The following is a 12,925-nucleotide window of genomic DNA, read 5'->3' on the forward strand; positions in this document are numbered from 1 at the left end:
CCCTCCCACATAATGCTCTGCAAGCAGGTTGTTCTTTCATAACAAGGGGGTTCCAGCTTGAGAGCCTCTGCTGACTGCAGCTGGGGCAGTGTCATTGGGACAGTGGTGGTCCCTCTAATAATGTTAAGGTAATGGCTGGGGCAAACATCACGAACCCCTCCTACCTGTAAGCACTCCTAATGAAAAGTAGAGGTGTTCCAGGCTTGTGGCAAATGAACTCAGGATCAGTCCAGCAGATGCAAGCAATCCTCCGAGCATGATGCCCACTTGACATGATAGATGGTTACTGATAAAACTTCCAAGTGGGGCTTCAAAAATAATGAATGCAGTTAGTGAATGAATTCAGTGTGTATTCACATGCACTTCATCACCGGAGACAAGGCTTGGGAACAAAATTCAGCACCAAGACCAGACAAACAAGAGAAAAACACTGATCTGCTGCTGCGGCTAATTGGAGTGACATTTCAGATTCACATACATCATGTCATGGTGTTTGTGGCCTCCTCAAAAACCCTTTCAAAATGGTTGTTTTCTATTTTCCATAAAATCAGGTCAACGGCTATTTTAAATCAGGCAATACCATTATAAGACAAAGCTGTTATTCAATTAATGGGGTCAAAGGAGGCAAAGCCAATGACTAGCTTAGGAGCATTTTGTTCATTACCCTCTCATTACAGCAGCAATAAACCTGCTACCTCTGGAATTTGTACTGCTACTCTATGAAAAGATGCTCCTTCTGCCTCATCACTGAAGAGCTTAGAAACTATAAAGCGCAGAAATGATCTCCTTCTTTGGTAGGAATAGGCTGACCCAGCAATATTAAAAGTTAAAATCCCTGCCCACACAAAGAGCAGTGTGGAGTGCCAAAGTCCAGTTTCACCCACGGGAAATACAAATCCTAGAAACCTTTGGGCTCTTCTCTCTGCCTTCTTAAAATTCCCTTAGAGTTTCAGGCGGAAAACTTTGTCCTCACATCTTTGCCTATGAGATGTGGCGTAGTTGGTGCAGAGGTGACGGCTACATTTTAGGCCCCAATCCTGGAATGCAATGAATATGGGCAGACCACTCTACCTGCAGTATGACGTGTGCAGGATCAGACCCTAAGTTTCCACAGTACTTTGCAGACCTTTAAATGATATCCATGAGAAGTTAAGTATAACTCCAGAACAGAACAGGTGTCCTAGGGCAGTGGTTTTCAAACTTGTTTTCTGGCGACCCAGTTGAAGAAAATTGTTGATGCCCATGACACAATGGAGTTGGGGATGAGGGGTTTGGGGTGTGAGAGGGGCTCAGGGCTGGGACAGAGGGTTAGGGTGAGGGGGTGAGGGATGTGGGGTGGGACGGGGAATGAGGAGTTCAGGTTGTGGAAGGGGGCTCTGGGCTGGGGCAGGGGGTTGGGGTGCTGGAGGGGGTCAGGGCTCTGGGCTGGGGGTGCAGGCTTTGGGGTTGAACCAGGGATGAGGGTTTTGGGGTGCAGGAGGGGGCTCTGGGTTTGAGGGAGGGGCTGAGGGCTGGGGCGGGGATTGGAGCGTGGGGTTGGGGCGTGGGCTTACCTCCAGCAGCTCCCAGTCAGCAGCAGAGCTGGGTTCAGAGACAGGCTGCCTGCCTGTCCTAACACCGCGGACTGCGCTGCGCCCCGGAAGTGGCCAGCAGCAGGTCCGGTTCCTAGGTGGAGGTAAGCAAGCGGCTCCGTGCGGCTCTTGCCCGCAGGCACCGTCCCCCCACCCCAACCCCCATTGAGTGCAGAGCCAGTGCTCAGGGCGAAGGCAGTGCATGGAGCTCTGTGGTCCCGCCACCTAGGAGCCGGACCTGCTGCTGGCTGCTTCCAGGACACAGTGCAGTGTCGGAACAGATAGGAACTAGCCTGTCTTAGCCAGGCAGCACCACCCATGTGACTTTGAATGGCCCAGCTGGTGGTGCAGACCAGAGCCGCTGCGACCCAGTGCCTTCAATTCTGCAACCCAGTACTGGGTCACAACCCACAGTTTGAAACCACTGTCCTAGAGGATGTTTCATAAAGAAAACACAAAGGACATTTGCTCACAAAAAAGTTCAGTGAAGGGATGCGATGGTTGTGACTTGAACCAAAGGAACTAGGAAACACACAGTCAAGTCTGAAATATAATTGCAATATTTTTATATAGGCAAAACAAGTCCCAGTGGAATTCCTCTTAAACCGTGACCCTTCCCATTAGGTCTTTTCACTAAAACATTTCTTAAAACACACATCACGTGACAATAAAATGCTCTGTTTCTTTTCAGTATCAGACAAAATGGTACAAAAAAAGCCCCCTCCTTGCCAAACTGTGCTGCAGGACACAGCTTGGACATACTATACCCATTTGGCTACAAAGCCAGGATGTGCTGGACAAAAGTCATTAGCCAGCCTGAAGCCAGAAATTTTCCACACTGGCTCAGATGACTTGTGAATACACTAATATCAGGTATCCCACAGGACTAAAGAAGAAACCAGTTTATTACTCAGAGAGTGCAATACCCACCACACAGCATCGTGGCACAGTCTGTAATGGAATGGATCCAAGCTGTTCGGGCATAGTCCTGAGCAAAGTATGTCTGGAACTCCACAAAGAAAATTGAGATACATCTAGGAAAGAAAACATGAACACTGATCTGTTAAATTCAGGGATAAAGGGCATCTGGTTTGGGTCTGTTCCAAATCCTACGAAAGTCACTGCAAAGATTCCTGTTGACTTCCAAGGGAAATGAATTGGGTCATTAAACATCTGCAAAATGGAGACCGAAATGAGAGACTATCTGGGTGCACAGGAAATAATGACAAATGACAATGTGGCACGTGGGATGGATAGTTCCTACACTAGTCCATGTGCCTGGCTTATATCTATCTAATTGAATCAGAGAAGAACAAATGAGACAATGACAAATGAGACACAGGATGGTCACCAAGTATGACCCTAGTAGTGGGATTAGACAGATCAGTTTAATCCGGCAAGGACCAGGAAGACATTTCCTTCCACAAGGACAGCCAATCTTTAAAAGAGCAGACAATTATCTTGCCTTTTTTTATTTTAACGTCCCCTAAACTATTTTCCTATTCCTACATTGTTGTTACTCTCTTCAAGGACTAATATATATTAGTCAGATGACTTCTGGGCCATCAGAAGTCACTTAGGGCACAAAGAAGGTCCTGTCATTCCTGTCTATCATGCTGTTTGCCAGAGTGGCTTTCACTTTTTCACTAGGATAGGTTGTTGGCCTATCATTCAACCTGTGATACTTCCCAGGGACACCCAGGGCCATGAGGCACCTAGCTATCATCAGCCCTTAGCATGAGGAAGCCTTGTCTGTGTCTGCCATATGTCAGCTCCCTGGCTGCACCAGCCACAGGCAACACAAGAACTCCCTTATGCAGGCCCTGCTCTCTCTACAAATTAGCGATAGGCACATTCCAACCCCCAAGTATCTCCCTGGAATGTTCAGCCCCTGGTCCACCAGACAGTTGCAGTATTCACAGAATTGCTGCTTCCACAGAAGCAGTATACCCCAAATTACCAATTACATCTCCGATCTTAACACACAGCACTTAGGTATGTTTATAGTGAAAACAGTAAAAGTTTATTTAATAAAATATAGAGGTTCAAGCGATAACAAGAAGTAGTATTGGAAACAAATGGTTACATATAAATTAAAACCATAGCATGCATTCTAGAACTTAGAGTTATTTTCATATCTTAGAGCAATACTTATCCAAAATCCTTCCCGTGTATTAAACGAGGCTTGGCTGTGATCTTCCATTCATCAGACAAGCCATGCTGGCAGCTTGTCTCCTCAGTGAAAGATCCAAGATGTCTGTTTGCATACCCAGATAGATCAGAATAATTCTTTGTCCATATTTATAAACAGGATACCACCTGCTGTATACTACTTTATTGTAGACTTTGCAATTTCTTAATCAGCATCTGGCTCAGTATGCAAATAGGCCTCCGTTAAGACACACACAATACACAACAACCAGGCAGGAAAATAAGCGTCTGTTACCCGCTTCCTGAAAGGAAGCCATCCAAGACATGTCGCCTCCTGGTTATCTGCCTTAAGAATCTCATTTTCAGTATAAACATATAACTCCTTAAACATGATCTGTGCATACATTTTTCAGTGATTATGGTGGACCAGTGGGCTACTGGCTCTCAGTAAAAACTTCATATGCCAACCTTTACTGAATTATTAGGCAAATATTTGACCTGGCAATCCCTGTAAAACTCTGTGCACCTCTTGTGCTCTCAGTCAGTTGGCACCAAGACATTTCTCAAGGATAGGATGTTGGCCTGTCATTCTCCCCTGCAACCTGGAGGACCTAGGGACTGCTTTTCTGTCTGGCCCCTATTCTTTGACCTGTCCAGCTTGGGTGGCTCCGCCAGAAGTTAAAACTTCTGCTGACATAGCTCTCAGGGTCATTGGAATGCAGAGGCCTTCCCACCGCAACCAGGATACTGCATGCATACCCAGAATGTGGTGGGAATGTTTGCATATGACCCTGAGAGCTATGCCAGAGGGAGCTTTAACTCCTGGCAAGGCCACCCAAGCAGGACAGGTAGGGAGGGACCAGATGAAAAGTAGTCTACTGGTCCTCCAGGCGGGAGGTTGGGGGTGGTGGGAAGAAGGGGCTGAGCAATAAGCCAACAAACTATCCTCGTAAAAAAGTGAAGTGATAGAAACACAACAAGATAGCCACTCCAGCAAACAACATGATAGACAGGGATGGCAGAGCCTTCCCTATGCCCTAACTGACTTCTGATGGCACAAGAAGGATTCAAATTCATGTTTACAGAGACATATAGATATACAGATGCACACAAAATGCCGTTCGGTTACGTAAATTTTGGAACAAACTCACAGTAATCAAGGAATCCTGTGCCCATATGCCTGCAGACAGCAGCATACACTGTAACTAAACAAAGGATCCAAATGCTGGCTGATTTAACAGCATAGACTCTGAATGGCTCTTTACATACAGAGACTGATTCTGAGACCAGCCCTCCCTTTTTGTGGCTGCAAATACTCACGGATGCATTGTGAACACAAAGACAGGAGTCCATCTGTTTAAAATCTGCCAATAAGGTAGAATGTTGAAGTACAAATAGTAAGCAAATCTTTCCTCCCGCACACACACACAGACACACACCCTGTCTATACTGATGCCAATTAATGTTAGACTTATTAGTATTATTTATTTAGGTACCTCCTACTGCAAATCAAATACCACAACCCCTGCTCTGACAAGCTTATGAAGTATGGCATCAATGAGACTCATGTGCATAAAGTTAAGTGTGTACATGACTGTCTGCAGGATTAGGCCTAAGGCTATGACCCCGCAATGAGTTCAGTGTGGATAGACCCAATGCCCCACTGATTTCATTAGCCCGAGTTGCAATAGAATATATACAAAAAGAACGAGGAGTACTTGTGGCACCTTAGAGACTAACAAATTTATTTGAGCATAAGCTTTCGTGAGCTACAGCTCACTACATCCGATGAAGTGAGCTGTAGCTCACGAAAGCTTATGCTCAAATAAACTTGTTAGTCTGTAAGGTGCCACAAGTACTCCTTGTTCTTTTTGTGAATACAGACTAACACGGCTGCTACTCTGAAACCAAGACTATATACAGACATTCTTCTTCTTTCCTGAATCCACAACATCAAAGTGCAGGGTGTGTCTGTCATCTTTCCATATCACATGAATGAACAAAATTGACCTTTAGGATAAAATGCGTTTATGTACTATTAGAAGCATGTTACTAAGGAAAAATAATAAGAGTTTTGTTTGAATGACAGCATCAGTAAGGATGAGGGGCACAGTGTAATTCTCAAATATAGTCTGGTAAAGTAGCCCCTTTCATCAGGTCTTCTGGCCGTATCTATGTCTGATCTCAAATGCACCATGGAATTCCACGGTCTCCTTTACTGCTCATGTGGCATCATACCACTATTTAGTGGTGTTTTATGATACCTGAAAATAAAATATCCACACACCCAATATCTGATTGAGAAACAGGAATATTTCAAGTTTGCTAAATAAGCAAGGGGTTATTGGGTGTTCTTCCTGCTCTGTCTCCAATCAATCAACTGTCTCTCAGTTCAAAGCCAGATTTCAGATGCATCTGTTCTAGAAAATATAGCATCAATTAGATCAGTTCTATAATACAAATCAATGTATTTCACATGCAAAAAAGCAAACATTATGGGGACAAAACTGCCTTTAGAAAAACGTGTAGTGTTAGTATGTGGTTCGTGTAGCTGCAGTAATATGGTAGCACTAGATCAACATTTACGTGGTTATAGACAAGTGTTTATGAGACTTACCACACAATTCCTTCATCAGGTCTGGCAGCTTCATTTAAAAAGAAATACATTATGTAGGTAAGAAGAGTTGTAACTGTATCGTGTTGCCAGTTCAAATGAGACCCTTGTCTCCAATGCCCCTCACATACTGTGCTGCCTGTCTCTGATATCCCTCATACAGTTTACATGTTCATATCAACATAGACCATCCACCCATCTATAGTAAAAATAAAACACAGCAACACTAGCAGAAGGAACCTTCTTGTCCCCAAATGTATAGATGCGCTTTTCAAAGTATGTTAGCCTATTTTCTCTCCTTCTATTTTTGAGGAATACAGCAACAAATAGTTCCTGCATAGTTAGGATACTTGAGGTATACATAGCGAAGGGCCTCTTTAGGTCACAGCTCTCATTCAGGGTGGCACCTGAAATGCTTGTAGAGAGCAAAGAGATTACACTACAGGTCGATCAGATATACCCAAGAGTCAAACAAATCCACAGGAACTGTCCAAAACAAATCACAGGAAGGTCAGAGAGGGACACAGGGCCTGGAAAGACCCTGATTGCCTCCTCTAGTCCCCACTGAACAACTACAGCATGAAGTAACTCTGAGAGTGCAGAATAGTAAGGGTGCTGATAGGAGTTCTTGGTCAGGGCGTAACAGCTTTCATCGGGGACTAAGCAGGACTAATACTGGAGGAATCTTAATCTTTTAGCTGTCCCAGCCCCATACAGATTTCAGAAGGCCTTCGAAAACAAAACAGGTTAGAAGGATAGTAAAAAGTCCAGACAGAATTGATTCCTTTAACTTCAACTATTAGCCATTACAAAGGATCTTTCTTATTTTTCTCTTTATAAGAAAGAAAGAAAGAGAGAAAGAAAGAAAGAAAGATTGCAGACAGTCAGCCTGACAAGAAGCTATTTTACCTTGTTACAGCCCTAGTGCAGATAGTAACGAGGAAGCAGCCAACAACAATCATCCATCCCCAGCCTCCATCGGGAGGGGAGGAGAGAAGAATTTTCTTTGGTGTTGCCATAGCTGTGATAGTGGTGATTCTTTTTTCTTCTTTCCAGAGTCACTGTAAGGGACCGACTCCAGCGGACATGCAGAGCATGAATGGAATGTTACCTGGTACAAGGATTATTTGCCATCTGAAACAGAAAAACAGCAGGGAGAGAATCAGACTAAGTCACCCTTCACAAAACCCCTGTGAAACTACATTATCAAAGGGTAATATATAGCTGTTGTTTTATTGTATGTGGTGATATATTTTTAACTATGATTGTGTAACACACATTCTGTGCATTGTGAAAAGCAAATGAACTTGGGTCACAGTCTGTTCTCATTTACTCAGCTGTAAATCAGGAGGAACTCCACTGATTTCAATTTACATTGTATAATCAAGAGCAGAATTTGGTCCTACATCTGAGAGATTTTCTACCTTTAATATTTTGTTTCCGCAATTACACCTAGCACATAATACCACAAAATGCAGTGATCCACATATACAGGCAAAATCCTCAACCGGTATAAATCCCTGTAGCTCCTTTAACTTCAACAGAGCTACACTGACTAATGCTAACTGATGCTCTAACCTGATTTTAATTAAAGTTGTAAAACAGTTTCCCTTATAATCAACTGTTTTCACTCACATATAATTTACTGAAAAATTCACCTTTTGGGCTGAAATTTTCACCTACACATTAAGGTGAATATTCCTGGAAGTCTGAGCTTTTTTGAACTACAGGTGAGTGGAAAAAAATCCCACCCCCCCACAACAAGCAAAACCTGTTGACTTCAGTTATGATTTTTCTGAGTAGGGAGAAGCATAAAGGGAGGAATTTTTACCCTTTCCCATGAAAACAGTCAACACAATGTCTGTGTACCACTTACATTACAATTAAAATCTCAAAACAGGGTTTAAATGCAGTTTGAATGGGGCTGGACCTCTGCACTAGACTGAATTCAACCTAAAGGGCTCAATCCTGTAACCAACTAAAGTCATGTGAGTGGCCTTCTTAACAACTAAAGTTACTCATGTTACACACGTTTGCAGGATTGGACCCATAGTGACCAGCTGCCATGGCTGTGATTTGGTTTTCACCAACCACTACGACACAAGGCAGGGCTGAGCGTTCTGAGGCTAAGCCCCACGTATGCTCAGTTTCCTGCACATGCAGCCTGGCTGTCTGGGCTGTTCCCCATTCCCAGGTCTGGGCAGGATGACTGCATGGTTTGGGTGATTACTATTAAGGGCTAGTTGCTTTGTTGCAGGGTTGTTGGGTTTTTTTTTCCTGAATGAAGTAAAGACTTCAAACAAACAAGCAAAGCAGTCTGGTATGTGTTTCAGTTTTGCTTGGAGAGAAACCTAAAATATCACAGCTGTAGTGTAATATTGTAGATGCTGAACATACACCATTCATGCTGACAAGAATCACAGGCAGTCCCATGAAATGTTATCTGATAACATTTGGAGAAGGGCTTTGGGGCTCTTTAAAGGTACACAGTGATAAGCAACTCAGGGTAGTGATTAAATCTCTGATGAGATGCCTGCTCAAGTCACACAGTTCCTCAGTCAGACACTGCGCAGGTGCTTGACGCTGAAAGGCCCTGAGCCCTATGGTCACAATCCAGCAAAGCACTACAGCACATGCTTAACATTAAGAACCCGAGTCCTCCAACTGAAACTTGCACGATCCACCCTTGTAGCATCTCAGTTTGTGCATTTTGGAACAGAAACTCTTTCCTAAGGCAGAAGCTTCAATCCACAGGACAGTATTACAATGCACCAGAACTGGTGACCTGAGTTACATAGTGAGAGAAATATTTGGAATTGCAATATGGAAACGTGTGCTTGTCTGCAGTTTCAGGCTGTTATTTTAATGCAAATGTGTTTTAGAAGGCATACTCCAAAAACAGTATCAAGGAATAAAACAATCCATGGAGCAGGCTAGACCTACATGTCACTGTCATGCGATGACACAAGTTAAACCAGGTCACTGACAAAATGTCTGCCCCAATTCTTGATGTAAAGGATACCAGAAAAACCAGTTATTTCCACTGGTTTTCTGTCACTCTCTTTACTTGAGGCCGAGATACTGTATCATGTGTGTTTTCTCTCTCTCGTGTCTGATGGGGATAGCTGATATTTCTATTTAAATATTTCTAAATGGTTCAGAGCCAACAGGCTATGCACATTGTTAGCCTATGAAATGCATGTTTGTATATGACACCCTCCTCCCTCTGATGGTTTGTCACACTCACTGGTTTTTCATTTAAATCATATTGGAAATGGACAGTGTCAACCTACATGTTTGTATAGCACCTTGCACAATAGGCCTCTTGAGTGGCACCTTTGGGTGCTACCATGGTACAAATACGAATAACACATTAATTAAAATAAAATAGGGCTGCAAGTGGCTCCAGTTGTGGTGGAAATTACATCCCCTGTAACGGGTCAGCTTCCCTTCCCAATTCACAGTGGCTTTCAATCTCGTTAGTTTGTCAGGTCCCTTACCCCCAACATAAAAAATAGCCCCTGTGTCTTACTGAACACCTGATGTATCTGCAGTTTGGTTATATAGTAATGGTTATCTTTGCTCACAAAAATCTAACAAGAAGTCCCAGCTGTCATTGCAAGAGTTTTTATGAACAGCCACAGGAATAGGTAGCTTGGCCACAAATGTTCCTATGGGAGTTTAAAATGTAGAAGCTCGTACAAGTACAAGCTCACTCTTGCAAGAGAAGAGACCACAGACCTTGTCAGTTCGAATCTTGTCTCAGCCCTTATCCTCAAGGCAGTGAATGGCATGGGCCCAGGATACCTAAAAGGTCAACTGAAGCTCTGTGATGAAGACTATAATCGACAGCTGTGCTTCTCTGAACTCTACAATAAGAGTAAAGCTCTTCTGTTCAGGAGACAGGTCTTTCTCCAGGACTGGTCCAAGACTGTGGAATGAACTCCCCCAGGCACTCAGGACCATCACAAACCTCACCACCATCCAAGTGCAAGGCGTGTTTCTTTGACCTACCTTCTCTAACTAAAGCATATAGCAACGTGTCTATACATCTTATTTTCAGAAGTTCCAAAACAAGACACTTCTCCCCTGGTGGGAGGATGAGAGAACAAATACGTGACAAATGTTAGACAGGTTGCTTTATCCATTAATGGAAGGGACTCAGATACTATGGTGATCAGTGCAGTATAAGAACCTATAAAGAATTACACACACACACACGCCCCCAAATATATAAAAGAAAAGAATATTAAGGTTGCCAAGTCAAGCTCTCAAAAGCTAGGAAATGCCAGAACTAAGGTTGCCTGTGCTTCCTTAATTTGTCCCTGTTGGGCATATGCATTATGTTACAGTCTTTAATTACATAATCACAGGGTGAGACTCAGGAATCTTTCCTTCCATTCCAGACTCTGGAGGGGAGTGTGTTGTAGTGAACGTAGACTTTTTTTGTTCGTTTCCTCCAACCTTGACCCCTTCTGCCTCATCCCCTCTAACTGGTCCCTGACCCAGTCCTGTCTCTTTTACCACCCTTTGCTCCTTGTCACAGTCCCATCCTCTACTCCTCAGTCTTCTTATCCCAGTGCCAGTCTTCTTGTCCAGCCAGTCCTTGTCTTCCCCTCCAGGTTCACTTCCAATCTCCCCCCTGGCTCCCAGTTTCTCGCCTTCCCCACACCCAGTCCCAGTCTCCTTGCCCAGGCAGTCCCAGTTCCTGCCTCCCAGATCCTCATCTAATCCATCTCTGTCTTCCTCACATTGGTTTCCAGTCCCAGTCTCCCTTCCTGGGTTTATCCAACTTCAATCTCTTCCTTCCATCTCCTTACTGGCTACTTAGCCTAGTCATTTTGCCTAGTCCAGTTTCTTCCCCCACACCCTGCTCCTTGTCAGATCTGTCTCTTCTCTACCACTGACCCCATTTCCCTCCAAGCATTCCTAGTCCCAGTCCCCTTGTCCAGCCAGTTCCAGTCTTCCTTCTGCCCCTCACCTCCTAGTACATCATCCAACCTCAGTGTCATACCCCCAGCCACCTGGCTCGCAGTCCCCACCCCAGCCTGGAACAGCTGGGAGGAGTCATTACAGCTGAAGTCCCTCTGAGCTCCCATAACCCTGGGCTGTAGTATGTTCATTCACTCTGTGGGGATGGCACATGCGCAGTCTGGTCAGCACTAGGCTATGAGAGGATGGAGCATGCTCAGTGAGGATAGAATCTTTGTAGATTTTAGCTGTTAATATTGACATTTTTATTGAGCATATGCAAACTGCAATTTTTCAGAGGCTTATATCTTGACCAGATTTGGGAGGAGTTTCCTGGGGATGGCATTAGGCACGTCCTTGACACACAGGCAACCCCCTGTCACATTTCAAGTCCCTGCTCCAAAGCTTGGAGGTGCTAGAGCATTTCTGAAAAAGTCTCAAGAATTTTTTAATATGGACTAAAAATCATAGAATCAGAGAATATCAGGGTTGGAAGGGACCTCAGGAGGTCATCTAGTCCAACCCCCTGCTCAAAGCAGGACCAGTCCCCAACTAAATCATCCCAGCCAGGGCTTTGTCAAGCCTGACCTTAAAAATGTCTAAGGAAGGAGATTCCACCACCTCCCTAGGTAACTCATTCCAGTGTTTCACCACCCTCCTAGTGTAAAAGTTTTTCCTAATATCCAACCTAAACTTCCCCCGCTGCAACTTGAGACCATTCTGTCATCAGCTACCACTGAAAACAGTCTAGATCCATCCTCTTTGGAACCACCTTTCAGGTAGTTGAAAGCAGCTATCAAATCCCCCCTCATTCGTCTTTTCCGCAGACTAAACAATCTCAGTTCCCTCAGCCTCTCCTCATAACTCATGTGTTCCAGTCCCCTAATCATTTTTGTTGCCCTCTGCTGGACTCTTTCCAATTTTTCCACATCTTTCTTGTAGTGTGGGGCCCAAAACTGGACACAATACTCCAGATGAGGCCTCACCAATGTCGAATAGAGGGGAACGATCACGTCCCTCGATATGCTGGCAATGCCCCTACATATACATCCCAAAATGCCATTGGCCTTCTTGGCAACAGGGGCACACTGTTGACTCATATCCAGCTTCTCGTCCACTGTAATCCCTAGGTCCTTTTCTGAAGAACTGCTGCCGAGCCATTCGGTCCCTAGTCTGTAGCAGTCCATGGGATTCTTCCGTCCTAAGTGCAGGACCCTGCACTTATCCTTATTGAACCTCATCAGATTTCTTTTGTCCCTATCCTCCAATTTGTCTAGGTCCCTCTGTATCCTATCCCTGCCCTCCAGCGTATCTACCACTCCTCCCAGTTTAGTATCATCCGCAAACTTGCTGAGGGTACAATCCACACCATTGAACAAAACCGGCCCGAGGACCGACCCTTGGGGCACTCCACTTGATACTGGTTGCCAACTAGACATGGAGCCATTGATCACTACCCATTGAGCCCGACAATCTAGCCAGCTTTCTATCCACCTTATAGTCCATTCATCCAGCCCATACTTCTTTAACTTTTAATGCACATTTATTTTGGCATTATGGCAATTTGATTCTCCAGTTAGAAAACGTTATCTGTCGTTAAACAAATCCAGTGTTATTT

General features: G+C 44.3%; 1 protein-coding gene across 6 annotated transcripts in view; it reads right to left on the bottom strand.

Moving 5' to 3' along the window:
- SLC16A12 (solute carrier family 16 member 12) overlaps positions 1-12,925 on the bottom strand; it is a 67,304-nt gene that overhangs the window by 12,512 nt on the left and 41,867 nt on the right. For all 6 annotated transcript variants that reach the window (XM_043552330.1, XM_043552328.1, XM_043552329.1 and 3 more), the window contains 3 exons: positions 7,246-7,470; positions 2,502-2,605; positions 165-308 (listed from right to left, as the gene is read on the bottom strand). In XM_043552330.1, the coding sequence (XP_043408265.1) occupies positions 165-308; positions 2,502-2,605; positions 7,246-7,355 (358 nt within the window). In that variant the 5' untranslated portion in view covers positions 7,356-7,470. The remainder of the gene's footprint in view (positions 1-164; positions 309-2,501; positions 2,606-7,245; positions 7,471-12,925) is intronic.

The sequence above is a fragment of the Chelonia mydas genome, chromosome 7, assembly GCF_015237465.2.
Source record: "Chelonia mydas isolate rCheMyd1 chromosome 7, rCheMyd1.pri.v2, whole genome shotgun sequence".
Classification (NCBI taxonomy): Eukaryota; Metazoa; Chordata; order Testudines; family Cheloniidae; genus Chelonia; species Chelonia mydas.